The 26,979-nt window shown below is 68.4% G+C and overlaps 1 protein-coding gene across 1 annotated transcript; it reads left to right on the top strand.

Annotated features, from left to right (window-relative positions):
• Positions 1–218: 218 nt before the first annotated feature.
• Positions 219–26,979, top strand: MUC5AC (mucin 5AC, oligomeric mucus/gel-forming). The gene is made up of 55 exons (XM_036221626.1): positions 219–291; positions 1,073–1,127; positions 1,806–1,813; positions 1,971–2,030; positions 2,443–2,704; positions 2,977–3,091; positions 3,390–3,480; positions 4,092–4,201; positions 4,298–4,511; positions 4,603–4,728; positions 4,967–5,084; positions 5,287–5,425; positions 5,623–5,733; positions 6,130–6,199; positions 6,286–6,423; positions 6,509–6,673; positions 6,981–7,075; positions 7,529–7,655; positions 7,784–8,039; positions 8,115–8,167; positions 8,526–8,626; positions 8,901–9,052; positions 9,185–9,323; positions 9,775–9,888; positions 10,047–10,226; positions 10,380–10,619; positions 10,856–11,012; positions 11,339–11,467; positions 11,653–11,803; positions 12,158–12,201; positions 12,295–12,483; positions 12,918–13,425; positions 13,480–16,456; positions 16,627–16,690; positions 16,788–17,972; positions 18,010–18,875; positions 18,909–19,512; positions 19,764–19,960; positions 20,486–20,660; positions 20,977–21,227; positions 21,354–21,537; positions 22,049–22,256; positions 22,661–22,839; positions 23,178–23,265; positions 23,342–23,445; positions 23,590–23,621; positions 23,945–24,116; positions 24,407–24,508; positions 24,789–24,826; positions 25,213–25,335; positions 25,418–25,516; positions 25,874–25,993; positions 26,150–26,219; positions 26,300–26,414; positions 26,742–26,979. Exons 1-55 carry the CDS (start codon positions 219–221, stop codon positions 26,977–26,979), a joined length of 12,681 nt encoding a protein of 4,226 aa, XP_036077519.1.

The raw sequence follows: 26,979 nt of genomic DNA, 5'->3' as shown, positions 1-26,979 counted from the left end.
CCCCACCTGGCACACATGCCCACCTCTGGCTGTCTCCGGCTGCGGCCAGCCCAGAGCGAGTGCCCACTGTTTACCTGGGCAAGTGGAACCGCAGCCCTGCCCCACCCACCCACGTGAAGCCACTGGGGCTGGAGCCAGCTCTGGGGCTACAAAAGGCTCCCGCAGACTCAAGTCCCTCCACAGAGGCCGCCCCTGGGGACGTCTCCCCCCTCCACGCAATGGGTGTTGGCTGGAGGCAGCTGGCCCCGCTCTGGGCCCTGGCTCTCGCCCTGGCCTGCGCCCAGCACACAGGTGAGCTTCCCGCTGGCTGGCGTGCCCTGGCCATGGCCCGGCGCCCCTGCTCCCCCACGTCCTGAGGTGGCCGTGGTCTGGGGCGGCCTTGCCCTGGGCTCCGGACAAGCCTTGCGAGCCGCTCTGGCAGCTCGACCCTGCCCCTGCTCTAGCCGTCCTACAGGTTCCAGCTCGTGGGGCTGGGGAAGGGTTCCCAGGGCCGAGGGGTCCCAGTGGGGGCATGGCCCCTCAGGACCCCAGAAATCAGAATCACAGTGTCTGACAGGGTCTCGCGGTGGCCTTGGGGCCGACACCACTGTCCCTCAGACCCCGCCCCAGCCTCTGCTGTGCTGAGTCCCACTCGCTCGGCGGCCCTGAGCGCCCCCTTTGGAGTGCAGCCACGTCCTCACTCTTGGCCACCAGATGCCCTAACGTGCTCCACATCTTCCTGCAGAGGCCTAGTGGCCTCCTGGCAAGCCGTCAGGCCCTCTGTGGCTTACCAGCTGGCTTCTGGACAGGCTGCTGCCTGTTTTGTCCCCATGTCTGAACAAGGACACCACTGCCCAGCCTGTGGTGGACACTTGCTGTGAATGGACAGTGAATGAATAATTGGCTCCTGGAGATACCCAGTCACGCCTAGGTGACAACCCCAGAGTGCTTGTGGGCGAAGGTGAGGGGGTTGCGGCTCGGCTCTGGGGCTGGGACACCCTTCCAGGCCCCTGCCTCCCACAGAGCCCATCCCTCTCCGAGGCCGTGTGCCTGCCCTACACCTGCTCAGGGGCACCCTCCCCTGCCCCCACAGGCAGGGCCCAGGTGTGCTCTGCAGAGCACCTGGACCTCCCTCCTGCCCCCCAGGAGTCCGCGGTGTCTCCTGCCTGTCAGAGCCGCCCCAGGGGCCGAAGCTGGCACAACTCCGAGTGGCCACTTGCCTTGGGTACCTCTCAGTCTGCCCTACTGAGGGGTTGGGACTTGGGGCTAAGGGACACCCCCTGCACACGCGGCCCCTGCCGGTCACCTGGAAGCTCCCCTGCAGGCTGCTCGCTATGTTCTCATTGCACGGCAGAGAGGGGGCGGCAGGCTGGAGGCCCAGCCGAGGGACGTCCGCATTCCTCCCTGCTTAACTCCTGACGTGTCGGCTGCACCCGTGTCCTCTCAGGAGGGGCTGGCGGGTGCCTCCTGGCATTTCTGTGTGGGTGCTGCGTGTGCAGAGCAGGGAGCATGGGGTGGGGTCCCTGTGGCCCCGGGAAAGGTGGAGGGATGAGGTGTGCCCCAGCCAACCCATCTGCATGTCCCCAAGTGGCTCCCAGGGGGCCCGCCTGCCCCGTCTCATCACCCAGGGGACTGTCTTCAGACTCCAATGCGACTCAGGCACTTTTGAGGTTCGGGGTGCAAGGAGCCCCACGTGCCAATGGCCTTCTGGGCTATGTGGATGTGAGCACGGACAGCCCTGGGTGCTCTGGGCCAGCGCGAGAGGAAGTGAAGGGCAGAGGGAAGCCCTTGCCCACAGAGGCCTCCAGGCCGCGAGTGTGCGCCAGGCCGGGAGGCCAGGCAGGGAGGCCGCACGGCAATCCAGTTGGTCTGAGAACCCGCAGCCTCAGATGGTCACTTGGCATCTTGCTGGGCACAGACTCCCACCCCCTGATGCTGTGTGGGTGGGCGGTGGGCGCAGAGGCTGTGCGTCAAAGCTCTCCTTCCCACAGGTGACCCACTCCTCGGGGTGACCATCCTCCCGCCTCTGAGAACCACCCCCGTGGTGCGAGGTGAGTGTGATCTTGAGAGGCCGGGCTGGGCGCCTTAGTCGGGCCCTCCTCCCGCAGGCCTGGGGGTGCAGCTTTCCAGGAAACTGTGACTGGGTGTTGGCAAAGGGCCCAGGACGTCCAGGCCCCACTTCCCCAGATGCCTGCCCTGGAGCAGCGGGGGTTCCAGGCGGGGCGGCGGGGGTTCCAGGCGGGGCGGCGGGGGTTCCAGGCGGGACGCGTGGGTTCCAGACGGGACGGTGCGGGTTCTAGGCAGGGCAGCGGGGGTTCCAGGCGGGGCGGCGGGGGTTCCAGGCGGGGCAGTGCGGGTTCCAGGCGGGGCAGTGCGGGTTCCAGGCGGGACAGCGGGGGTTCCAGGCGGGGCTACGGGGGTTCCAGGCGGGGCCCCCTCAGCACAGTCGCTGCTCCCCCGCAGCCCTGAACGTGGCGCACAACGGGCGTGTGTGCAGCACCTGGGGCGACTCCCACTACAAGACCTTCGATGGCGACATCTTCCGCTTCCCCGGCCGCTGCAACTACGTCTTCTCCGCGCACTGTGGCGCCGCCTATGAGGACTTCAATGTCCAGCTGCGCCGCGGCCCGGAGGCCAACGCCACCACGCTGAGCGGGGTCACCATGAGGCTCAACGGCATGGTCGTTGAACTGACCAAGAACTCCGTCCTGGTCAATGGCCGCCCGTGAGCCTGGGCCCCTGGGCGGCCGTGGGAGGGACGTGGAGTCACCCCATGAGCTGGGTGGGGCCTTCCCTGGGCCTTGTGCTTGGCCACCTGCCCCTCCCAGCGCCAGGGTTCTTGTGCTGCCCCTAGAAGTGTCCCTTTCCCAGTGCTCCTGGGCCCCCTGTCCCTGCCGCACCCACTGGCACTGTCTGTGGCACAGTGGCCTTGTCACATGATGACCCCCGTTACCCTGCCCTCACGTGCCCTCGTGCCTCAGCCGCTCCTCTCCGCAGAGTCCAGCTGCCCTTCAGCCAGGCGGGGGTCTTCGTTGAGCGCAGCAGCAGCTACCTGAAGCTGGTGGCCAGGCTGGGCCTCGTCTTCATGTGGAACCAGGACGACAGCCTCCTGGTGAGTCTGGGGCAAGTGGGGGCGGCCACCTGTGGACGATGGCCTCCCGAGAGGGAAGGGGTGTTCTGGGTGAGGGCGACTGGGAAGGCAGGGGGAGGACGGGCCCCTGGGAGTCCCTTCCAGGTCGGAGCGCTGCCTGGACTCACGGCTTCGTGAGGGCCTGGAGCAGGTCCGCAGCCCCGCTCCCCCCCGAGAAGCCCTGGCCCCTCCACGGGGCGTCACTCTCCCACACTTCCTCTGTCCCTCCATCCTGGGTGTCCCTGGTGGGCCCGGCGTTTGACATGTCATTTCATTCCAGCTCGAACTGGACACCAAGTACGCCAACCAGACCTGTGGGCTCTGTGGAGACTTCAACGGTGTCCCTGGCATCAACGAGTTCTTCTCCCACGGTGAGCCCAGGGGCACTGCCACCATCGGCTCCCTGCAGGGCTGTCCTCCCAGTCCCAAGTCATGTCTCTAACTGCATGCACATGCACCCACGTGCACACGTACCTGCACCTGAGCATGGAAACCTGCACACGGCCATGAAGACACGCACGGGCAGAGGTGCACCTGCACACACCCACATGATACGGCATGCCCACGTGCACATGTGTGCACATCTATGTGATCTGGCATGCACGCCTGCACGCCTGCAAGATGCCGGCACGCACGCCTGCACGCCCGCACGGTCCCGGCACGCACACCTGCACGCCAACACGATCCCGGCACACTGTATGGTTTGCAGTGACGCGTGGGGCCCTCCGAGGTTGCTCTGGGCAGTGGACACCTCTGTACCCCACGCTCTTACCCGAAATTACAGACCAGCCTCCAGTCAGACACCGTCACTGTTCCTGGTCAAGTTTTTGCCACCAAGCAGTGGCCTTTTGTGAAACCCACGCCCAGGCCCAGGAAGCCCCACAGTGTGGACGGGGAGGTGGGCAGAGCCGGGACATGTGAGGTGTCAGGGGGCCGGGGGGACAGGGAGCCAGCGAAGAGCCCAGTGCTGTGCTCCCTGCAGGTGTCAGGCTGACCCCCAGCGAGTTCGGGAACCTGCAGAAGATGGACGGCCCCACGGAGCAGTGTCAGGACGCCGTCCCTGTGGCCCCGGCCAACTGCTCCACTGGCGCTGTGAGCCCCAGCAGAAAGGGGCGGGTGGCGGTGGGGGCGGTGGGCCGGGGCCTTCGAGAACCGGGAGACAGCGCGGGCTCCCGGCTCTGCCCCCAGAGTATCTGCGAGGGGATCCTGAGTGGGGAGCCGTTCGCGGGCTGCAACGCCCTGGTGGACGCCGGCAGCTACGTGGACACCTGCCGGCAGGACCTCTGCCTCTGCGAGCACGCCGACCCGGCCCACTGCCTCTGCGACACCCTGGCCGAGTACTCCCGCCAGTGCGCCCATGCCGGGGGGCTGCCCCTGGACTGGCGGGGCCCCCACCTCTGCCGTGAGTGCCTCGCCGCCCTGCCCAGCACCCTGTCCTGCCCCAGACTCAGGGGCAGGGGCAGGCTATGACATGGGCCCTGCTGTCCTTCCAGCCCAGACGTGCCCCCTCAACATGCAATACCACGAGTGTGGCTCTCCCTGCGCCGACACCTGCTCCAACGGCGAGCACTCCCAGCTCTGCGAGGACCACTGCGTGCCTGGCTGCTTCTGCCCAGAGGGTGAGACGGAGCCCCCAGCCCCACTGGCCCCCCTAAGAATCACAGAGATGCATCCGAGGTGCCCAGGCGGTCGGCACTGCTACGCCGGTCCTTGGAATGAAGGCCCCTCTGACCTGGCCAGCGGCGTTCCTGAGCCCCTGGGCAGCAGGGACACCAGGGACAGAGGGCCTGTCCCCTGCACACGCTCGCTTGGTGGACACAGCCTGCCACCTGCCACATGGCCTGCCCGCTCCTGCAGGGACGGTGCTTGATGACATCGGCCAGACCGGCTGCATCCCCGCGTCCCAGTGTGCCTGCGTGTACAACGGGGCGACCTACACTCCGGGGGCTGTCTACTCCACAGACTGCACCAACTGGTAGGGCCCCAGGACCTGCCCCCCGTTCCCCCCGGAACAGCTCCTCTGGGGGCTGGCCCAGGTGCCGGTTGCCCCTCCCACGTGGGGCCCGGGCACAGGCGGACGCTGATGGGCCGGGACTGCGCGGGGCGGGCGGGCCTGCCGGCGGGGCGGGCGGCGCTGCCCCCAGGCCTGCCCGCCCACGGCCTTTCCCTGTTCTTAGCACCTGCTCCCAAGGCCGGTGGAACTGCCAGGAGCGTCCGTGCCCCGGCACCTGCTCTGTGCTGGGGGGCGCCCACTTCTCCACCTTTGACGAGAGGCCATACACAGTGCATGGCGACTGCAGCTATGTGCTGGCCAAGGTGCGGCCGGGGCCCCTGCCCAGACAGAGTGGCTGTCAGGGCCACCTCCGGCCTGGGCCATGTGTAGCTGGGTCTCCCAGGTCCCCAGGCCCGGTCCTCCAGGACACAGCCCCAGCACCATGGGGCTCCCAGGGTGGGCAGGGAGGAGGCGGTGGGGCAGGCTGGGCAGCGCTGAGGACATTTGTCCTTGTCCGCAGCCTTGTGACGGCAGCGCCTTCACCGTGCTGGCCGAGCTGCGCAGGTGCGGGCTGACAGACAGCGAGACCTGCCTGAGGAGCCTGACGCTGAGCCTGGCCGGGGGGCAGACAGTGAGTGCAGACCCTGGGGCCAGGGGAGGGGCTGCATCCCTCATGCAAGTGACCACTGCCCGAGCCTTGACCCTGGTGTGGGCAGCGAGCACCAGGCATGGCCTGAGGCTCTTCCCACCCCATTTGCTGCATGCACCTCCGTGGGTCCTCTGCATGACCGGTTCAGGGCGAGGGGTGGGGTCTCTGCACCTGCCCCAGCCCACAGTCCCTGTCTCACGAAAACCTTGGGATGCGCATGGGCCAAGGGGACCCGTCCTTAGCCCATCCTCGTGGGAGCTACTCACGGCAAGGACTCGCAGACACATCCCAGAGCTGCCGGGGCCGTGGAGGGTGGGCAGGGGCCAAGCCCTGACCCCATTGCCTGGGGAGACCACACTCCCTGCTTGCTGCTCCCAGGTCATCGTGATCAAGGCCAGTGGGGAGGTATTCGTGAACCAGATCTACACCCAGCTGCCCATCTCGGCAGGTGAGGGCCGGGCCCCAGCCTCCCCCACCTCTCAGAGGGTCCCGCACCTCACACCCCATGGAGACCCTCGTCCCCTGTGTCCGCAGCCAACGTCACACTCTTCAGACCCTCGACCTTCTTCGTCATCGCCCAGACAAACCTGGGTCTGCAGGTGGACGTCCAGCTGGTGCCCACCATGCAGGTGTTCGTGAGGCTGGCACCTGAGCTCCGGGGGCTGACCTGCGGTAAGAGGCACCACCGCCCTATTGCCCGAGCCTGCCCTCGGAGGCTGGGCTCACGGGCCTCACGCCATCCCCACCCCCGGCCCAGGTCTCTGCGGGAACTTCAACCAGAACCAGGCCGACGACCTGCGGGCCCTCAGCGGCGTGGTGGAGGGCACAGCGGCCGCCTTCGCCAACACCTGGAAGACGCAGGCCGCCTGCCCCAACGTCAAGAACATCTTTGAGGACCCCTGCTCCCTCAGCGTGGAGAACGGTACATGTGTACATCTGCCCGCGGCCCAGGCCGTGGAGGTGCAGGCACGGGCTCCAGCTGGCCGCTCTGGGCCTGTGGGGCGCGTCCCGGGGCAACCTGGCAACTCGCCAGCACGTGCAGTCGCTCTGGCCACAGCGAGCCGGGAGCCGGGAGGAAGGCGCAGGGAGCTAGGGGAGCCCTCTCCGTGAGCGCCCACCCAGGCGGGGTGGTGCATGGGAGTTCGGGGCGGAGGGAAGGGGCGCACCTCCACACAGCCCCCTGCAGATGCCGCACACGCCCGCTGACGCCCTTCGTCCTCCGTCCACAGAGAAGTATGCTCAGCACTGGTGCTCGCGGCTGACCGACCCACAAGGCCCCTTCGCCCAGTGCCATGCGGCCGTGAGCCCTGGCACCTACTTCTCAGTAAGGCCGCCCACCTGCCTCTCCCTTCTGGCCGCACGGACGCCCCCATGGGGTCCAGAGGGCCATGCAGCTGGGTCCAGGCCAGCCGGTGTCCTGGCTTCATCCCTCGTCCCTAGTCTGTCACTCACCACCGTCCTGAGTTTGTCTTCTGCCTTCAGCCCTGCCACAGGCCTGGGGTCCAGACCCAGACAGTGCGTCACCCACTGACCCTGGGTCCAGTCAAGCCACTGTGAGGCTCTGGCGTCTGAGGCCTCCGGGCAGGGCTGGAGCCGCTGGGCCGCAGAGACGAGGCCCCGCTGTCCCTGCCCAGTGGAGAGCTTGGCGGGTGGAGCGCCAATGGGGGAGCGGGCCCTGGCCAGGCGGGGGCGCGGTCCTGGAGACTGGGGCGGGGAGTGGCGCGTGCGCGTGCGCGAAGCGCGTGTGGGCGGGGCCCCTGACGCCCGCCGTCCCCAGAACTGCCTGTTCGACACGTGCAACTGCGAGCGGAGCGAGGAGTGCCTGTGCGCCGCCCTGTCCTCCTACGCGCGCGCCTGCGCGGCCCAGGGCGTGCTGCTCAGCGGCTGGCGGGACGGCGTCTGCGGTGAGTGCTAGGCCGCGGTCTTCTAGGGCCGGGGTGCGTGCTCTGTGGTCCCCGCCTGGCAGGGATGGCAAGCCAGGGGCCCGGGGACACACCGTTCTGAGTGCCACCCCCATCCTGGCGTCCTGCAGCGAAGCCCATGGACACCTGCCCCACGTCCATGACCTACCAGTACAACATCAGCACCTGCCAGCCCACCTGCCGGGCCCGCAGCAATGAGGACGTCACCTGCGGCATCAGCTTTGTGCCCGTGGACGGCTGCGCCTGCCCCCACGGCACCTTCCTGGATGATGAGGGCAAGTGTGTGCCAGCCACTAGCTGTCCCTGTTACTATGGGGACTCCATGGTCCCCAGTGGGGAGTCGCTGCACGAGCACGGGGCTGTCTGGTGAGTCCCCGCTGGGCAGCTGGGCGGCAGGCGGGGCAGGAGGGTGGCCACTCTCTGACCACCCTCTCCTTGCAGCACCTGCACGCAGGGCACACTGACCTGCATCGGAGGCCACGCGCCCGCCCCAGGTGAGCTGGGAAGGAGGCAGGGAGGGAGGGGCCCTGGGTTTCCCCCCACAACTTCGGGATGAAACGCTCCCAAGTCCCCGTGGCTGCTGGGCGTTCATCGGCGTGTCTGGTGGTCTCTGCTCTCTGGGCTCAGCAGGGGCAGCGGGGGCAGCCATGCCGTGTGTGCATGGGACACACACACCCACACAGACCTGTGCACACACACTCACGTGTTGCACACGTGCACACACTCACCATGCCCCAGGGCGACCACGGGCTCGGCCGGAGACTCGTGTATTGAGTGTGCAGTGGCCGTGTCCCTCAGAACGGGCTGGGCAGGCGGTGGCTGAAGTCCCCTGAGTGGCCGCTCCCTCCCCAGTCTGTGTCCCCCCCATGGCCTATGTCGACTGCCGCAATGCCACGCCCGGGACCGCGGGGGCCGGCTGCCAGAAGAGCTGCCAGACCCTGGACATGGACTGCGTGAGTGTCCGGTGACCCTGTGTTCCCCAGGACCCCAGTGCCAGCCAGTGCTCCTGGAGACCCCAAGGACCCCACACCTGCTTGGCCCTCATGGGCTCCTGTGCAGACGTCTGCCCAGGCTGGTCCCAGGACCCCTGCCCGAGTGCTGCGCCCGCTGCCCTGTGGACCCACAGAGCCCACACGGCCCTGCTGTCATCCCAGGGTGCCCTCTGCCCCCCTGCAGTGAGCTCTCTGTCCCAGCCCGACCACTGAGTTGTGTCTGCCCTGCCCACAGTACAGCCCCCAGTGTGTGCCCGGCTGCGTGTGTCCTGACGGGCTGGTGGCCGACGGCGAAGGTGGCTGCATTGCTGTGGCTGACTGCCCCTGTGTGCACAATGAGGCCAGCTATCAGGCCGGCCAGACCGTCCGAGTGGGCTGCAACACTTGGTACGGGGGACTTGGGGTGCCATCCTTGGGGGGAGGCACAGCCCAATCAGGTGTCCGGAAGGCCCCGCGGAGCCTGTGGGAGAGATGGCCTGCCCGTGCCAGCTCCGGTCTGACCAGAGGCACCTCTTCCAGCACATGTAAAAGCAGGATGTGGCAGTGCACAGATGAGCCCTGCCTGGCCACCTGCACCGTGTATGGGGACGGCCACTACCTCACTTTCGACGGACAGCGCTACAGCTTCAATGGGGACTGCGAGTACACGCTGGTCCAGGTGGGGCCTGAGCTCCTGGCTCTCCCAGCACTCCTGTATCACAACCCCCACCAATCCCCCCTCCCCGCCGCCGTCGGCCCCGTCCCCCCCGTCAGCCCCATCCCCGTCAGCCCCGTCCCCGCCATCAGCCCCGTCCCCGTCGGCCCCGTCCCCGCCGTCAGCCCCGTCCCCGTCGGCCCCGTCCCCGCCGTCGGCCCCGTCCCCGCCGTCGGCCCCGTCCCCGTCGGCCCCGTCCCCGTCGGCCCCGTCCCCGCCGTCGGCCCCGTCCCCGCCGTCGGCCCCGTCCCCGTCGGCCCCGTCCCCGTCGGCCCCGTCCCCCCCGCCGGCCCCGTCCCCCCCGCCGGCCCCGTCCCCCCCGTCGGCCCCGTCCCCGCCGTCGGCCCCGTCTCTGCCATCAGCACTACCCTGTCTCCTTTTGGGAAGGTGAGTGGGGTTCTTCTTGTCCTCGCAGGATGACTGTGGAGGGAATGGCAGTGCCCAGGACACCTTCCACGTTGTCACCGAGAATGTCCCCTGCGGCACCACAGGGACCACCTGCTCCAAGGCCATCAAGATCTTCCTAGGGGTGAGTGAGGGGCCAGGACACCCCTGGGAGGCTCCAGGGAGTCCTAGGAAGGCCTCGTTTTCACCGGTGAGCCGTGATGGGCACCGTGTGGCCAGTAGGTCCTCCTGGGAGGTGGCCTGGGGTCCTGGCCGGGCTTTGAGTGACCCCTCCCTGTGCAGAGCTACGAGCTGAAGCTGAGTGATGGGCAAGTAAAGGTGACTGAGAAGGGTGCGGGGCAGGAGGCGCCGTACTCCATCCGCCAGGAGGGCCTCTACCTCGTGGTGGACGCCGAGGCTGGCCTGGTGCTGCTGTGGGACAGGAAGACCAGCCTCTCCCTCAGACTCAGCCCCGAGTTCAAGGTGAGCCCCTGCCCCCCCCTGTGCGTAGAGCAATGGGGTTGTGCTCAGGTGTCCTCTCTCCAGGGGAGGGACGGGGTCGGAGGGCAGGGGCAGGGAAGGGGGCTCTGGTCCCTCCTGGGCTCACTCTCAGCCTTCGACCCCTCCGCACCCCAGGGCAGGGTCTGCGGGCTGTGCGGGAACTTCGACGACAACGCCGCCAACGACTTCACCACGCGGAGCCAGTCCGTGGTGGGCGACGTGCTGGAGTTCGGCAACAGCTGGAAGTTCTCCCCGTCCTGCCCCGACGCCCCGGCCCCCAGGGACCCCTGCACCGCCAACCCCTACCGCAAGTCCTGGGCGCAGAAGCAGTGCAGCATCATCAACGGCCCCACCTTCGCCGCCTGCCACGCCCACGTACGTGCGGGCTTCCTCCCGGAAGTGGGGGGGGGGCAGTGTCACCTTGCTGGGGAGTGGACGCCCTTTAGGACCGGCCTATGGACGTTAGGGTCAGTCCGGCTGGCCATGTGGGACAAGGCCTTTGCTGTCCCTGAGGTCTGGGGGCACCTGGCCAGGCCAACACGACAGTGCAGGGCTGATCCCCTGAGAGCCCGCAGGGCAGGGTCCTCGGAATCTGAGGCCCTCCCCCACAGGTGGAGCCCGCCAAGTACTACGAGGCCTGCGTGAGCGACGCCTGCGCCTGTGACTCCGGCGGCGACTGCGAGTGCTTCTGCACGGCCGTGGCCGCCTACGCGCAGGCCTGCCGCGACGTGGGCGTGTGCGTGTCCTGGCGCACCCCGGACGTCTGCCGTGAGTCGGGCTCTGTCCGCGGTGCCGCAGCGCGGGTGGGGGCGGCGGGGGCGGCGGGGCCGCAGCGAGCCCTGGGCCCGCCCCGCGCGCGCGCATGCGCAGCAGACACGCAGCGCGCGCACGTCCGTGAAAACCAGCACACGGGGGGCCGCCAAACGGGGTGACCCCGGGGACGACGGGTGTCCTAATCCCCGGCTGAGAAACGAGCCCGCAGCGCGAGGGGCGGCCCCCCAGCTCCCTCCGCCCCGGCGCGAGCCGGCCCTGCCGGGCGTGCCCAGGGGCCGAGGGGTCAGGCGGCGGCCTCAGCCTCTGTCCTCCGCCCTCAGCCCTGTTCTGCGACTACTACAACCCTCAAGGGGAGTGTGAGTGGCACTACCAGCCCTGCGGGGCGCCCTGCCTGAGGACCTGCCGGAACCCCAGCGGCCGGTGTCTGCACGACTCGCAAGGGCTGGAAGGTGGGCCACTGCCCTGCGGGCCTGGGGGTGGCTGTCTGGGGATCTGGGCTAGACTCTTCCTGGCCTCTTGAGGTGCCTTTGTGGGCACAGCCCCATGCTCCCCGTGGTGTTGTGGGCGAGGCTCAGGACTGGGGACCGTGGAGGCCATGGGCATGTGGGGGGACTCAGGCCTTTCTGGCCCACAGGCTGTTACCCCAGATGCCCACCAGAGGCCCCCACCTTTGACGAGGACCAGATGCGGTGTGTGGCCACGTGCCCCCCACCGCCCTGCCAAGTCCAGGGCAAGTCATACTGGCCGGGCGCGGTGGTCCCCGCCGACGGGAACTGCCTCTCCTGGTATGTAACCGCGTGGGCGAGGGGCCTGGGGCCTGTAGGGGATCCGCCCGCCATACCCGGGGGCTTCATCCTTTCAGGGCCTGGAGGGGTTTCCGGCCTGGGCTCCCTGAGGGGGCACCAGAGCCTCCTGTGGCAGGATGAAGGAGGCTGGGGGGTGAAGGGGAGGGCTAAGCAGGATGGAGCCGGGGTGGGGGGCAGGCACAGCCTGTGGCCACCAAGGACCTCGGGATGGGGAGTGCTCGCTGGTCGTTGATCGGAAGGGGCTCCCTGAGAGGCTGTGCCCACAGGCCTCGCCCACGGGGCTGCCCCTGCCCAGCCGGCACCCCAGACCCACCTTCTTCCTCCTACCGCCAGCATTTGCACCGAGAGCGGCGTCCAGTGCAGCTACGACGCCGAAGGTGAGCGGCGGGCGGCCTCCCTCGGGCCTGGGGTCTCGGGGCCCCCGCGGGTGCCCCAGGCCGCTGACGTGCTTGTCGCTCTGCTGCCCGCAGCCTGCGTCTGCACCTACGGCGGGCGGCACTTCCATCCCGGTGACGTCATCTACGGCACCACGGATGGCACAGGCGGCTGCATCTCTGCCCGCTGCGGGGCCAACGGCACCATCGAGAGGACGGTCCACGGCTGCGGCACCACCAACCCCGCCCCCCACACCGCCTTCTCCTTCTCCACACCGCCGGCCGGTGAGGCAGGCACGCTGGGCTGACGCCCCCAGTCCTGCCGTCAGGGCCGAGGCCCCGGCATGGGCGCCCAGCCAGCCTTTCCTGGGAGCACCTTAAGGCTGTAAGAGAGGCCCCCTGGGAGCAAAGGGTCCCCAGAGCTCTGGCTTTGGAGTCACACGTGCAGGCGCTGGCCGGGGAGCTGGCCCCCTGGATGACACGTTTGCCTGTCGATTCGGCAGCCGTGGGCACCGCACCCGCTGCGTGCACACACGTCCCAGGCTGGGCGTCTGTCCTCCCCGAGCACCTATCGAGAATCGAGACAGACAGGAGGACTGAAACCCCCAAGGCAGCTGACTGAGGGGGCAAGGGACGGGGATAGCAGGCTGGGGGGCTCGGGGAGCCCCAGTGAGTGCCGGGTGCGCATCCTCAGCCCCTGCCTTCTCTTCTGTCTCCAGGCACTAGCTCGACGCTTCCACCTGGCACGCACCCTGGTCCTGCCACGAGCCGGGCGCCCACGGGCACCCTGAGCAGAGCCCCGTCCACCACTGTGGGCACATCCCCCGGGCCGATGCCCTCAACTGCCTCCGGCTCCCCCCGCCCGGGCTGTGGGGAGGAGTGCCAGTGGTCGCCATGGCTGGATGTCAGCCGTCCGGGACGGGGTGTCGACAGTGGTGACTACGACACGCTGGACAATCTCCGCGCCCATGGGCACCAAGTGTGCCCAGCACCGAGGGCGGTGGAGTGCCGAGCCGAGGACGCCCCTGGGGGCCTGCACCGGGCCCCGGGGCAGCACGTGGAGTGCAGCCCAACGACAGGGCTGACCTGTCACAACAGGGACCAGGTTTCAGGGCTCTGTGACAACTACCAGATCAAGGTCCTGTGCTGCTCCCCACTGCCCTGCCCCACCACCAGGGGGCCAGCTCAGACCACCCTTCCCGCAACCCACAGGACAACTGAAACTGGGTCCTCAGCTCCCCCTGTCACCACAACTGGCCCAAGCATTACCTCTATAACTAGCAAAACACGTGCCCCAGGTACCTCCACGCCTGCCCCGGGCACTGCCACACCTGCCCCAGGTACCACTATACCTGGTCCAGGTTCCTCTGCATCTGCCCCGGGAACCACTACGACTGTGAAGACAACTCTCTCCACCCCTAACCCAACTCCAGTGTCAACAGCTTCAATCACAACCCCCGTGCCCACCACAGCCCTGGGGCCCTCGGGTGAGCCCACACCACCTGAGCCCAGCCAGGCCTGTTTACGAGAGTCGTGCACCTGGACGGAGTGGCTCGACGGCAGCTACCCCGAAGCCGATATTAACGGCGGAGATTTTGACACCTTTCAGAATTTGAGGTCCAAAGGGTACAAATTCTGCCGCAGGCCCAGCAAGGTGGAGTGCAGGGCGGAGGGCTTCCCGGACACGCCGCTGTCCGCGCTGGGCCAGGACGTGGTGTGCAGCAGCACGGTGGGCCTGCTGTGCTGGAACAGGGAGCAGCTGCCGCCCATCTGCTACAACTACGAGATCCGGATGCTGTGCTGCGAGTGGGTGGACGTGTGCACACAAAGGACCACCAGGTCCACGACGTCGGGGGCCATGCGACCGACCTCACACACGGCAGGCACCCACACACAGGCCACCGGCACCAGCGGAGTCCCCTCGACTGCCTCGCAACACAGCAGCACCAGCTCAGCTCATGAGCCCCCAACACATGCTGTCACCCCGCCCGGGTCCACCGCCTGCCGGCCGCAGTGCACGTGGACCAAGTGGTTCGACTCGGACTTCCCGTCGCCCGGGCCCCACGGCGGAGACACGGAAACCTACAGCAACATCATCAGGAGCGGAGAGAGGGTCTGCCGCCAGCCCGAGCACGTCACGCGGCTGGAGTGCCGGGCCGAGAGCCACCCCGAGGTCAGCATCGCCAGGCTGGGCCAGGTGGTGCAGTGCAACCCCGACGTGGGCCTGGTGTGCCGGAACCGGGACCAGGTGGGCCGGTTCCAGATGTGCTTCAACTACGAGGTCCGCGTGCTGTGCTGTGAGCCCCAGGAGGGCTGCACGTCCCTCAGTCCTGTCACGGTCCCCAGCACCCAAAGTGTGAGCCCCGCCAGCCCCACTGGGACCACGGCCCACGTGGCCACGTTTAGGACAACCCCTGTGCCAGAGACCAGTACAACTCCTGTGCCAAGCACCAGTACCGTCTCTGCCCCCGTAACCATCACAAACCCTGTTTCTGCTTCTGAGACGACACTCCCCACATCCAGGACCACCGCCCACGTGGCCACGTTTAAGACAACCTCTGTGTCAGAGACCAGCGCGACCTCTGTGCCAGGGACCAGTACCGTCTCTGCTCCCGTAACCATCACAACCTCCAAATTTGCATCTGAGACGACACTGCCCACATCCGGGACCACCGCCCACGTGGCCACGTTTAGGACTACCCCTGTGCCAGAGACCAGTACAACTCCTGTGCCAGGGACCAGTACCGTCTCTGCTCCCGTAACCATCACAACCCCCGTTTCTGCATCTGAGACGACACAGTCCACGCCCGGGTCCACCGCCTGCCGGCCGCAGTGCACGTGGACCAAGTGGTTCGACTCGGACTTCCCGTCGCCCGGGCCCCACGGCGGAGACACGGAAACCTACAGCAACATCATCAGGAGCGGAGAGAGGGTCTGCCGCCGGCCCGAGCACGTCACGCGGCTGGAGTGCCGGGCCGAGAGCCACCCCGAGGTCAGCATCGCCAGGCTGGGCCAGGTGGTGCAGTGCAACCCCGACGTGGGCCTGGTGTGCCGGAACCGGGACCAGGTGGGCCGGTTCCAGATGTGCTTCAACTACGAGGTCCGCGTGCTGTGCTGTGAGCCCCGGGAGGGCTGCACGTCCCTCAGTCCTGTCACGGTCCCCAGCACCCAAAGTGTGAGCCCCGCCAGCCCCACTGGGACCACGGCCCACGTGCCCACGTTTAGGACAACCTCTATGCTAGAGACCAGCACGACCTCTGTGCCAGGGACCAGTACCGTCTCTGCCCCCATAACCATCACTACGCCCGATTCTGCTTCTGAGACGACACCCCCCACATCCGGGACCACCGCCCACGTGGCCACATTTAGAACAACCTCTGTGCCAGAGACTAGCGTGACCCCTGTGCCGGGGACCAGTACCGTCTCTGCCCCCATAACCATCACTACCCCCGATTCTGCTTCTGAGACGACACCCCCCACATCCGGGACCACTGCCCATGAGGCCACGTTTAGGACTACCCCTGTGCCAGGGACCAGCGCGACCTCTGTGCCAAGGACCAGTGCAACCTCCATGCACAAAATCCTCTCTACCTTTGTGCCAGAGACCAGCATGACCTCTGTGCCAGGGACCAGTACAACTCCTGTGCCAGGGACCAGTACTGTCTCTGCTCCCGTAACCATCACAACCTCCAAATTTGCATCTGAGACGACACCCCCCACATCCGGGACCACTGCCCACGAGGCCAAATTTAGGACTACCCCTGTGCCAGAGACCAGTACAACTCCTGTGCCAGGGACCAGCGTGACCTCTGTGCCAGGGACCAGTACTGTCTCTGCTCCCGTAACCATCACAACCCCCATTTCTGCATCTGAGACGACACAGTCCACGCCCGGGTCCACCGCCTGCCGGCCGCAGTGCACGTGGACCAAGTGGTTCGACTCGGACTTCCCGTCGCCCGGGCCCCACGGCGGAGACACGGAAACCTACAGCAACATCATCAGGAGCGGAGAGAGGGTCTGCCGCCGGCCCGAGCACGTCACGCGGCTGGAGTGCCGGGCCGAGAGCCACCCCGAGGTCAGCATCGCCAGGCTGGGCCAGGTGGTGCAGTGCAACCCCGACGTGGGCCTGGTGTGCCGGAACCGGGACCAGGTGGGCCGGTTCCAGATGTGCTTCAACTACGAGGTCCGCGTGCTGTGCTGTGAGCCCCGGGAGGGCTGCACGTCCCTCAGTCCTGTCACGGTCCCCAGCACCCAAAGTGTGAGCCCCGCCAGCCCCACTGGGACCACGGCCCACGTGGCCACGTTTAGGACAACCCCTGTGCCAGGCACCAGTACCGTCTCTGCCCCCGTAACCATCACAACCCCCGTTTCTGCTTCTGAGACGACACCCCCCACATCCGGGACCACCGCCCACGTGGCCACATTTAGAACAACCTCTGTGCCAGAGACCAGCGCGACCCCTGTGCCAGGGACCAGTACCATCTCTGCCCCCGTAACCATCACAAACCCTGTTTCTGCTTCTGAGACGACACTCCCCACATCCGGGACCACCGCCCACGTGGCCACGTTTAAGACAACCTCTGTGTCAGAGACCAACGTGACCTCTGTGCCAGGGACCAGTACCGTCTCTGCTCCCGTAACCATCACAACCTCCAAATTTGCATCTGAGACGACACTGCCCACATCCGGGACCACCGCCCACGTGGCCACGTTTAGGACTACCCCTGTGCCAGAGACCAGTACAACTCCTGTGCCAGGGACCAGCGTGACCTCTGTGCCAGGGACCAGTACCGTCTCTGCTCCCGTAACCATCACAACCCCCATTTCTGCATCGGAGACGACACAGTCCACGCCCGGGTCCACCGCCTGCCGGCCGCAGTGCACGTGGACCAAGTGGTTCGACTCGGACTTCCCGTCGCCCGGGCCCCACGGCGGAGACACGGAAACCTACAGCAACATCATCAGGAGCGGAGAGAGGGTCTGCCGCCGGCCCGAGCACGTCACGCGGCTGGAGTGCCGGGCCGAGAGCCACCCCGAGGTCAGCATCGCCAGGCTGGGCCAGGTGGTGCAGTGCAACCCCGACGTGGGCCTGGTGTGCCGGAACCGGGACCAGGTGGGCCGGTTCCAGATGTGCTTCAACTACGAGGTCCGCGTGCTGTGCTGTGAGCCCCAGGAGGGCTGCACGTCCCTCAGTCCTGTCACGGTCCCCAGCACCCAAAGTGTGAGCCCCGCCAGCCCCACTGGGACCACGGCCCACGTGGCCACGTTTAGGACAACCCCTGTGCCAGAGACCAGTACAACTCCTGTGCCAGGCACCAGTACCGTCTCTGCCCCCGTAACCATCACAACCCCCGTTTCTGCTTCTGAGACGACACCCCCCACATCCGGGACCACCGCCCATGTGGCCACATTTAGAACAACCTCTGTGCCAGAGACCAGCGCGACCCCTGTGCCAGGGACCAGTACCATCTCTGCCCCCGTAACCATCACAAACCCTGTTTCTGCTTCTGAGACGACACTCCCCACATCCAGGACCATCGCCCACGTGGCCACGTTTAAGACAACCTCTGTGTCAGAGACCAGCGCGACCTCTGTGCCAGGGACCAGTACCGTCTCTGCTCCCGTAACCATCACAACCTCCAAATTTGCATCTGAGACGACACTGCCCACATCCGGGACCACCGCCCACGTGGCCACGTTTAGGACTACCCCTGTGCCAGAGACCAGTACAACTCCTGTGCCAGGGACCAGCGTGACCTCTGTGCCAGGGACCAGTACCGTCTCTGCTCCCGTAACCATCACAACCCCCCGTTTCTGCATCTGAGACGACACAGTCCACGCCCGGGTCCACCACCTGCCGGCCGCAGTGCACGTGGACCAAGTGGTTCGACTCGGACTTCCCGTCGCCCGGGCCCCACGGCGGAGACACGGAAACCTACAGCAACATCATCAGGAGCGGAGAGAGGGTCTGCCGCCGGCCCGAGCACGTTACGCGGCTGGAGTGCCGGGCCGAGAGCCACCCTGAGGTCAGCATCGCCAGGCTGGGCCAGGTGGTGCAGTGCAACCCCGACGTGGGCCTGGTGTGCCGGAACCGGGACCAGGTGGGCCGGTTCCAGATGTGCTTCAACTACGAGGTCCGCGTGCTGTGCTGTGAGCCCCAGGAGGGCTGCACGTCCCTCAGTCCTGTCACGGTCCCCAGCACCCAAAGTGTGAGCCCTGCCAGCCCCACTGGGACCACGGCCCACGTGGCCACGTTTAGGACAACCCCTGTGCCAGAGACCAGTACAACCCCTGTGCCAGGCACCAGTACCGTCTCTGCCCCCGTAACCACCACAACCCCCGTTTCTGCTTCTGAGACGACACCCCCCACATCCGGGACCACCGCCCATGTGGCCACATTTAGAACAACCTCTGTGCCAGAGACCAGCGCGACCCCTGTGCCAGGGACCAGTACCATCTCTGCCCCCGTAACCATCACAAACCCTGTTTCTGCTTCTGAGACGACACTCCCCACATCCAGGACCACCGCCCACGTGGCCACGTTTAAGACAACCTCTGTGTCAGAGACCAGCGCGACCTCTGTGCCAGGGACCAGTACCGTCTCTGCTCCCGTAACCATCACAACCTCCAAATTTGCATCTGAGACGACACTGCCCACATCCGGGACCACCGCCCACGTGGCCACGTTTAGGACTACCCCTGTGCCAGAGACCAGTACAACTCCTGTGCCAGGGACCAGCGTGACCTCTGTGCCAGGGACCAGTACCGTCTCTGCTCCCGTAACCATCACAACCCCCGTTTCTGCATCTGAGACGACACAGTCCACGCCCGGGTCCACCACCTGCCGGCCGCAGTGCACGTGGACCAAGTGGTTCGACTCGGACTTCCCGTCGCCCGGGCCCCACGGCGGAGACACGGAAACCTACAGCAACATCATCAGGAGCGGAGAGAGGGTCTGCCGCCGGCCCGAGCACGTTACGCGGCTGGAGTGCCGGGCCGAGAGCCACCCTGAGGTCAGCATCGCCAGGCTGGGCCAGGTGGTGCAGTGCAACCCCGATGTGGGCCTGGTGTGCCGGAACCGGGACCAGGTGGGCCGGTTCCAGATGTGCTTCAACTACGAGGTCCGCGTGCTGTGCTGTGAGCCCCAGGAGGGCTGCCATACCTCCGTGCCCCCTGCCGTGACCTCCTCTGCCATGTACTCGCCCTCCACTGAGCCGGCCTCTGTGGGTCCTCCGGGCACATCGCCCAGCTGGGCCCCGTCGTCCTCCCCGAGGCTTTGCTACTGCAGCGTTGCCGGCCTGCTCTACCCTGCGGGTATGTCATGTGACAGGCGTGCTGCCCCGTCACCAGGGTTTCTTCCACATGGAGCCGCGGCGGGCGGGACCCCGCGTCGGAGCCGCGCGGTGGTCGTGTTGCGGTTCCTCCCCGCGGGATTTCCACACTGACATCCCACAGGAGGTCTCCTGTCCGTCCGCCTGGGCGTGGACCGCGGGCCTGGTTGGGACTGCGCCCTGCTGAGCCCCTGCCTGGCGTGGCCCTGCTGACGCCCATCCCTGGTGTTGCAGGATCCGTCATATACCAGCGGACCGATCTCGCTGGCCACTGCTATTACGCCGTGTGCAGCCTGGACTGCCATGTGGTCAGGCGGATGGACCACACCTGTCCCCACAGCTCGCCGTCCCCTGCCACGGCCACCTCCCTGCCTGGGTCGTCCCCTTCCACACCTGTGCAGGGGTGCCCCAATGCAGTCCCACCGAGAACGGTAATCGCCCCTGTTCCTCCCTTCTTGGGGGCTCGAGAGCCAGTGCGAGGACCCCAGTGTCCTGCCAAGCAGGCTGTGGCTTCGAGCGGGCCACCCTTGGGCCTATGCAGGCCAAACTCGGGACACAGCTGGAAGGGGGTGTCTGCTGCTTTGGGGAGAGTGTAGGGCCCGAAGTGGAGTGTCTCTTGTCTGGGAACACCATGGCCAGAGTGGGTGGCCAACAACCTTGGTGTGCCAGGACATCCAGGGAAGGGTGTGGGGTCCTGGGGGGAGGGCCGGGGAGTTGGGCGCGGAGACCCTGCCTGTGAGAACAGGGGGAGAGGGGCAGAGAGGGGAGGGGGCAACCCTCACACGTCAGAGACCCGGGGAGCCAGCCTGGCACTCATTGGGTGAGGGTCGTGGGGCCTGGAGCAAATGCTGGTCAGGAAGACAGTCCCCATCCGGGTTCCCTGCTGGCTTCTGGGCGCGAGGGGCGGTGTGGTGGGGGTGGAGGGGCGGGGCCTGCAGCTGGCTTTGCCTCCACAGAGAGGGGAGACTTGGGCCATGCCCAACTGCTCTCAGGCCACCTGCCAGGGCAACAACATCATCACGCTGCAGCCACGCCCATGCCCGCAGGCGCGGGAGCCAACCTGCGCCAACGGCTACCCCGCCCTGCCCGTGGCGGATGAGGACGGCTGCTGCCACCACTACCAGTGCCAGTGTGAGCGGGGCGCGGGGCGGGGCTGGGCACGCGGCTCCGCCCGCGAGGGGCTCTGGAAGGACCACCCAACGCAGGGCCGTGGGCGGGTGCTGAGCCCCAGAGCCTCTGGGCCAAGCCAGAGGTGGTGGGGTGGAGGGCGCTGGCCCCTCCGAGGCCTCGTCCTGGGCGGGTCTGTGTGGACGCTGGGCACGCGGTGCTGCGGACAAGGCGGCTCAGAGCCGCGGGCTCCGCCGGCCCCGGGGCCACGCGCCCTGTGGGAGAGCCGCGGGCCGGTGGGGGCCGGCGGCAGCCCGCGTGAGGCTCCCCGTGCCTGCAGGTGTGTGCAGCGGCTGGGGCGACCCGCACTACATCACCTTCGACGGCACCTACTACACGTTCCTGGACAACTGCACGTACGTGCTGGTGCAGCAGGTGGTGCCCGTGTACGGCCACTTCCGCGTGCTCATCACCAACTACTTCTGCGACGCGCAGGACAGGCTGTCCTGCCCGCAGGCCATCATCGTCGAGTACCAGCAGGACCGCGTGGTGCTGACCCGCGAGCCCGTCCGCGGCGTGATGACCAATGAGGTGGGGCTCCGCTCCCGGGCGGCCCCCGGGGGCGCGGGGTGGCGCGCGGCGCCTGACGGCCGGGGGCGTGGGGTGGCGCGGGGTGGCGCGACCGACGCCGGCCTCCCGCCCCCGCGGTGCGTCTAGATCCTGTTCAACGGGAAGAGAGTCAGCCCCGGCTTCCTCAGAGGCGGCGTCGCCGTCTCCCAGGACGGCGTCAGGATGTACGTGACCATCCCCGAGATCGGAGTCCAGGTCATGTTCAGCGGCCTCATTTTCTCGGTGGAGGTGCCCTTCAGCAAGTTTGCCAACAACACGGAGGGGCAGTGCGGTGAGGCCCTCGCAGGCGACCCCAGGCCCCGCCGGGCCCCGCCCAGGTCCTCCAGACCCCGCTCCAGCCCCGCCCTGGCCCCCCGGACCCCGCCCCTCCCAGCCCCTCCCGGGTTCCCCAGACCCCGCCCCCATCCCTGCCCCCCCAGACTCCGCCCCCGCCCCGCCTTCATCCTTCCCTGACTCTCTGGACCCCAGACCTTTTCCTGGCCATTAAACACGGCCAGGGATCAGTGGGACCAGGGCGGCGTGGCTGGCTCTGCGGGGGCGGGGGCGGGGGCGGGGGAGGGGGCGCTACGTGCTCGGCGGGGGTGAGGCTGCAGCGTGTCCTCTTTCCTGCTGCACCAAGGACAAGCCAGGCGCCCACCCCCAGGCCCATGGCCGTCCATCCTCCCCGCGAACTGCCCCGGGTCCTTCAGTCAGCCTCCTGAGTGCAGGTCGGGCACACTGGCCCACAGGGGGTGAGTGGCTCTGCTGTCCCCAGACACCTGACTCCCACCGCCCCGCCCCAGGCACCTGCACCAATGACCAGAAAGACGAGTGCCGCCTCCCCGGGGGGGCAGTGGTGTCCTCCTGCTCCGACATGTCTGGCCACTGGAAGGTGACCGACCCCAACCAGCCGTCCTGCGATGGGCCTCCCCCAGCACCCTCCACAGTCGTGCCCAAGACCTCGCCTCCCCAGTGCTTGCCCTCGCCAATCTGCCTCCTGATTCTGAGCGAGTGAGAGGCAGGGGAGGGGGCGGGCGGACTGCCCTGCTGACCCCACCCTCCGGGGCCGGCAGGGGGCTCCCGAGGGAGGGGGAGCCCAGTGGAGGGGCGATCCCCTGTGGGACCAGCCCCCGTGCGGGTCCCTGATGGCCGTCCGCGGGCTCCGCTGGAATGCTGGGCGGAGCTGCCGGGTGGGTCGCCACAGGCTGCCGGCCAGCACACTGCGGGGTCGCGGGACGGTCACTGCCGGGTTCGCAGGGTGGAGGGAAACCCAGAGGAAAATCTGCAGCGAGAACGGCCATGCTGTGGCCGGGTCGTCTGGGGGCCGGGCTCTCGGCACTCGGGGCCAGCGACCGCCCTCCAGCGCGCCCGCCCGAGCCTGGCAGCGGCACGACCCGCGTGTCCCTGTGCCTCAGGGTCTTCAAGCAGTGCCACGGCGTGATCCCCCCGCAGCCCTACTACCAAGGCTGCGTCTTCGACCATTGCCACGTGAACGACCCTCAGGTGGTGTGTTCCGGCCTGGAGCTGTATGCCACGCTCTGTGCGTCCCACGGCACGTGCGTGGACTGGAGAGGCTGGACCAACCACACGTGCCGTGAGTGCCGCCCGCCTGGGGACCCTCCACCCCCACCGGCCCCCTTGCCGGGCAGACAGACTGCGGGTGGGCTTCCTGGAGGAGGAGGGCTGACCTCAGGCCGAGTGTAGTTAATTCCTGGGGAGAAAGGACGGGTGTCTGAGTCAGGGTGCTGGGACCGGGTCCAGCACACAGGTGTGGTGGGCTCCGACAGGCCGAGTGGCAGGGCACCCAGGGGCAGGCCTGAGGGGCCCACTTCCAGGCCGCAGGCCCCCAGCAGGTGTCCAGCACTCAGCACAGCCCGGAGTGGCTGCTGGCTGGAGCCCTAGGTTTCAGGCGTGGCTTGTCCTTCCGTACAGCCTTGGCCTGCCCTGCCAACAAGGTGTACCGGCCCTGCGGTCCCTCCAGCCCCTCGTACTGCTACGGCAGTGACAGTGCCGGCCTGGCGTAAGTGCCCGCCCTTCCTCCCGCGCCCCCAGTCCCAGAGGGCATGGGGGCCCGGCCAACCCTCCACTCCCCGCAGCGCCCTTCAGGACGCCGGCCCTATCTCGGAAGGCTGCTTCTGTCCGGAGGGCATGACGCTTTTCAGCACAAACGTGGACATCTGTGTGCCCGCCGGCTGCCACAGTAGGTTCTACGGCCAGGCCTGGGGCTGGCGGGGTGGGCTTTCCACCCGAGCTGCTGTACAGCTGCACCCCGGGGCTTTTTGTCATGGCGGGGGCCAGGGTCTGTGGCCGCCCGGCAGTTACCTTGGTCTCTCTGTCCCTCCAGGCTGCCTGGGGCCCCACGGGGAGCCTGTGGAGGTGAGTGTGGCTCGCAGGGGGTAGGGACCCCTCCCAGCACCGGAGGCAGAACTGGGGAGGCTCCCATGTGCGGCGGCCCTGAGGCTGGCCGTGCCTGTCCTCTGCTGGGCCCCCTGCTGCTCCGCTCGGCCACAGTGAGGGCAGAGGCTGGTCGCCCACACTGCTGCCTCCCCCACCTCTGGGCCCCCCCACCCCGGGCCTCAGGCGCTGCCCACGCATCTGAAGCTCCTTCCTGCCGGCTCTGCTGTGTCCCCGGCCCGCCCAGCTGCCTCTGGGCTGTGTGGCTGGCCGAGGGCCGGGGCTCACGCGTGCCCCCTTTGCAGCCCGGCCACACGGTCACCGTCGACTGCCAGGAGTGCACCTGTGACGGCGTTGCGCGGACCTTGCGCTGCCGGACGCAGCCCTGCCCGCCGCCCCCCGTCTGCCCGGAGCTCGGGCTCGTGCCCATGCCCGCGGCCCCGCAGGCCGGCCAGTGCTGTCCCCAGTACAGCTGCGGTGAGCCCTGGGTGGGTGGGGCACGGGCCGCCAGCCCCACCTCTGCTGAGGGTCACGCACGCACCAGCTCAGGGCTGGAGAGCTTTGCCATGAGGGGCTGTGGTGCTGGCAGCTGGGGACCGCACCCAAGGAAGAAGGTGTCACACTGTCCTTTGCTGCGGCCTCCTTGGTGTCCCCAGTGGTCGGTGCCCCCTGGAGAGCCCCACCACCTGCCCCCTGGGCGGTCAGGACACCCAGAGACCCCAGGGGGCCGCACGGGCTCCTGACGGCCTCATTCCCGCCCACCACAGTCTGCAACACCAGCTACTGCCCCGCGCCCGCGGACTGTCCCGAGGGCTCCCGCCAGCTGCTGGCCTACGAGGAGGGGGCCTGCTGCCCGCGCCAGAATTGCAGTGAGTTCCCCGCCCAGCGGTGGCAGGCCCGGTCCTGACCCTCTCGCGGGCCGTGCGTGGGCGCCGCCGGCCAGGGACCCAGCCTCCCTCGGGGAGGCCAGAGGGAGCCACGCTCGCCTGCCATGGGCTTGTCGCCCTGGGGCCGGGGCTCTCCAGTGCTCGGTGTGGCCCCTGTGTGCTCAGGCAGCTGGCAGTGGTGAGACCAGGGTGGGGGGCGGAGGAGGCTGTGCGGGTCTGGGGGCGTGCGGGTCTGCAGGCCTGCTTGTGTCCTCCTGAACAGGCTGGACCGTCTGCAGCGTCAACGGCACCGTGTACCAGGTAAGAACCCGCTGAGCTGGCCCGCGGGGCACGGGTCACTAAGCTGCCCACCCCTGCCAGCTCCTCCGAGCCCAGGGCTCGGCTCTGCTGGGATCCCACGGGCGTGGGTGGGTTCCGGAGTGGCCGGCATGGTTGAGGCTAGGGCTGGGCCAGGCGCAGACCCCAGCTCTGTCCTGGACACGACGAGGCTCCCAGCCTGTTGCTCCCAGCTGGGCCCTCGAGAACATGTGACCACAAAGGTGCTGTCTTGGGGCTTTGCCACCAAGGGCCACCCGGACGGACGGGGTGACTGAGGGGACGGGGGGGGGGCAGGCGCGGGCGGTGTGGGGAGGACAGGGTGCCGGCCCAGCCCACGCTCACTGGCCCCGGCCGCCCCGACTGCCCAGCCCGGAGCCGTGGTCTCCTCCAGCCCCTGTGAGACGTGCAGGTGCCAGGTGCCCAGCGGCCCCCTGTCCGGCACGTTCGTGATCAACTGTGAGACCCAGACCTGCAGCACCGACTGCCCCGTGGTGAGCACCCGCCTCCCCTGCCGTGCCGAGCCCCCAGCAGCGCCGGCCAGGCCTCCGGCCTCACGCCTCCCCTCCCCCACAGGGCTTTGAGTACCGGGCGCTGGACGGGCAGTGCTGCGGGCGGTGCGTGCAGGTGGCCTGCGTCACGAACGGCAGTGACAGCTCCGTGCGCCTCTTCCAGGTGAGTGCAGCAGCGGCACCTGCCAGGGGCCTCACAGCCTGGGGGCGGGTCCTGGGCAGGGCCAGCAGGCCGCCCCAGCAGCCCCAGGCCCCCCCCCTACTCAGGGCCATGCCCACCCCTGCCTGTGGGGGCACCAGCCATGCAGCAGGGGGCTGAGCTGGCCAGGTCCTGGGGCAGCGGGGACCCCGGGGCGCTGCCATTGCACGGCATGCTCCTGGCCGAGGCCCAGTGCACTCTCTGGAAGCCGCAGGCTGGGGACGGAGGGACAGTCGGACGGACGGACGCAGTGCCTGTGGCAGCGGGAGGGGGCCGCCTCGGGGACGGGCGCTCACCCCGCGGGCCTGGGCCTCCCGGCAGCCTGGCGAGTCCTGGTCGGACCCTGGGGACCGGTGTGTGACACACGAGTGTGAGAAGCACCAGGACGCGCTGGTGGTGGTGAGCATGAGGCAGGCGTGCCCCCCGCGCAGCTGCCCCGAGGTGAGTTCCGGGAGCCGCCCGCCCGGCCTCGCCCAGTGTGGACGGGGGTGGCGGGAGGGGCGCCCCAGCCCTGCGTGTGCTGGTCGCGCCCGTCCGAGCGCAGCCCGGTGGCCCCGGCGCCCCGTCCCGGCACAAACGGCACCCCTGTTGGCACAGGAGCAGGCTCGGCTGAGTGAGGATGGCTGCTGCTGGCTCTGTCCCCAGCCCCAGCCCCAGCTCCAGAACCGTGAGTGGGCGTCCCGCGGGGGAGGGCCGGCTCAGGGCGCCGCGGCCAGCGCTCACCCCGCACCCCCCGCGTGTCCCCAGGGTCCAGCTGTGCTGTCTACCACAACCACACGGTCGTCCAGCTGGAGAACTGCAGCTCCGCCGAGCCCGTGAGCCTGGCCTACTGCCAGGGCAGCTGTGGAGACGGCACCTCCGCGTACGTGGCCTGCCGCCCCAGGCGGCTCCCGCGGGGCCGGAAGGCTGGGAGGGGCTGCGGCGCCCACCACCCCGGGGCGGAGGGGCAGGGCCGGGGTGCAGGAATCACGCTCCTCTGTGTCTGAGACGCTGGTCTCAGAGGTCGCCCCGGCGATTTGCGGGGGCCGGCGAGAGCCCGCTCGTGTCCCTCCCGGGTCCCTGACCACCCAGCCGGCAGGCGAGGGCCAGCCGTTCAGCGCTGGCCAGGCCGTCGGGACTCCACACCCGGGGCTGGCGGGGGCTGCTTGCCGGGGTGGCGGCCCCCGGCGCTGAGCGGCCCTGCCCACAGGTACTCCCCGGAGGCCGGCGCCAGGCAGCACCAGTGCCAGTGCTGCCAGGAGCTGCGGACGGTGCCACGGACCGTGACCCTGCACTGTGCCGACGGCTCCCGCCGGACCTTCCGCTACAGCCAGGTGGAGGAGTGTGGCTGCGTGGGCCTGCGCTGCGAGGCCCCTGGGGGCCTCGGCCTCACACACAGCCAGGACGCCGGGCGCTGGAGCAGAGGGGCCCTGCTGCCCGCAGCCTGA

Source organism: Rousettus aegyptiacus, unplaced genomic scaffold (assembly GCF_014176215.1).
Source record: "Rousettus aegyptiacus isolate mRouAeg1 unplaced genomic scaffold, mRouAeg1.p scaffold_m13_p_5, whole genome shotgun sequence".
In the NCBI taxonomy this organism is placed as follows: Eukaryota; Metazoa; Chordata; class Mammalia; order Chiroptera; family Pteropodidae; genus Rousettus; species Rousettus aegyptiacus.
The sequence above is the reverse complement of the archived record's forward strand: the minus strand, read 5'-3'. Positions and strand labels throughout refer to the sequence as shown.

Coding starts and splice junctions, on each gene's coding strand:
- MUC5AC (XM_036221626.1), top strand. CDS start 219: ATGGGTGTTGGCTGGAGGCAGCTGGCCCCGCTCTGGGCCCTGGCTCTC. Junction 22,840..23,177: donor CTGGACCAACCACACGTGCC/GTGAGTGCCGCC, acceptor CCTTCCGTACAG/CCTTGGCCTGCCCTGCCAAC. Junction 25,336..25,417: donor GCAGCACCGACTGCCCCGTG/GTGAGCACCCGC, acceptor CCTCCCCCACAG/GGCTTTGAGTACCGGGCGCT.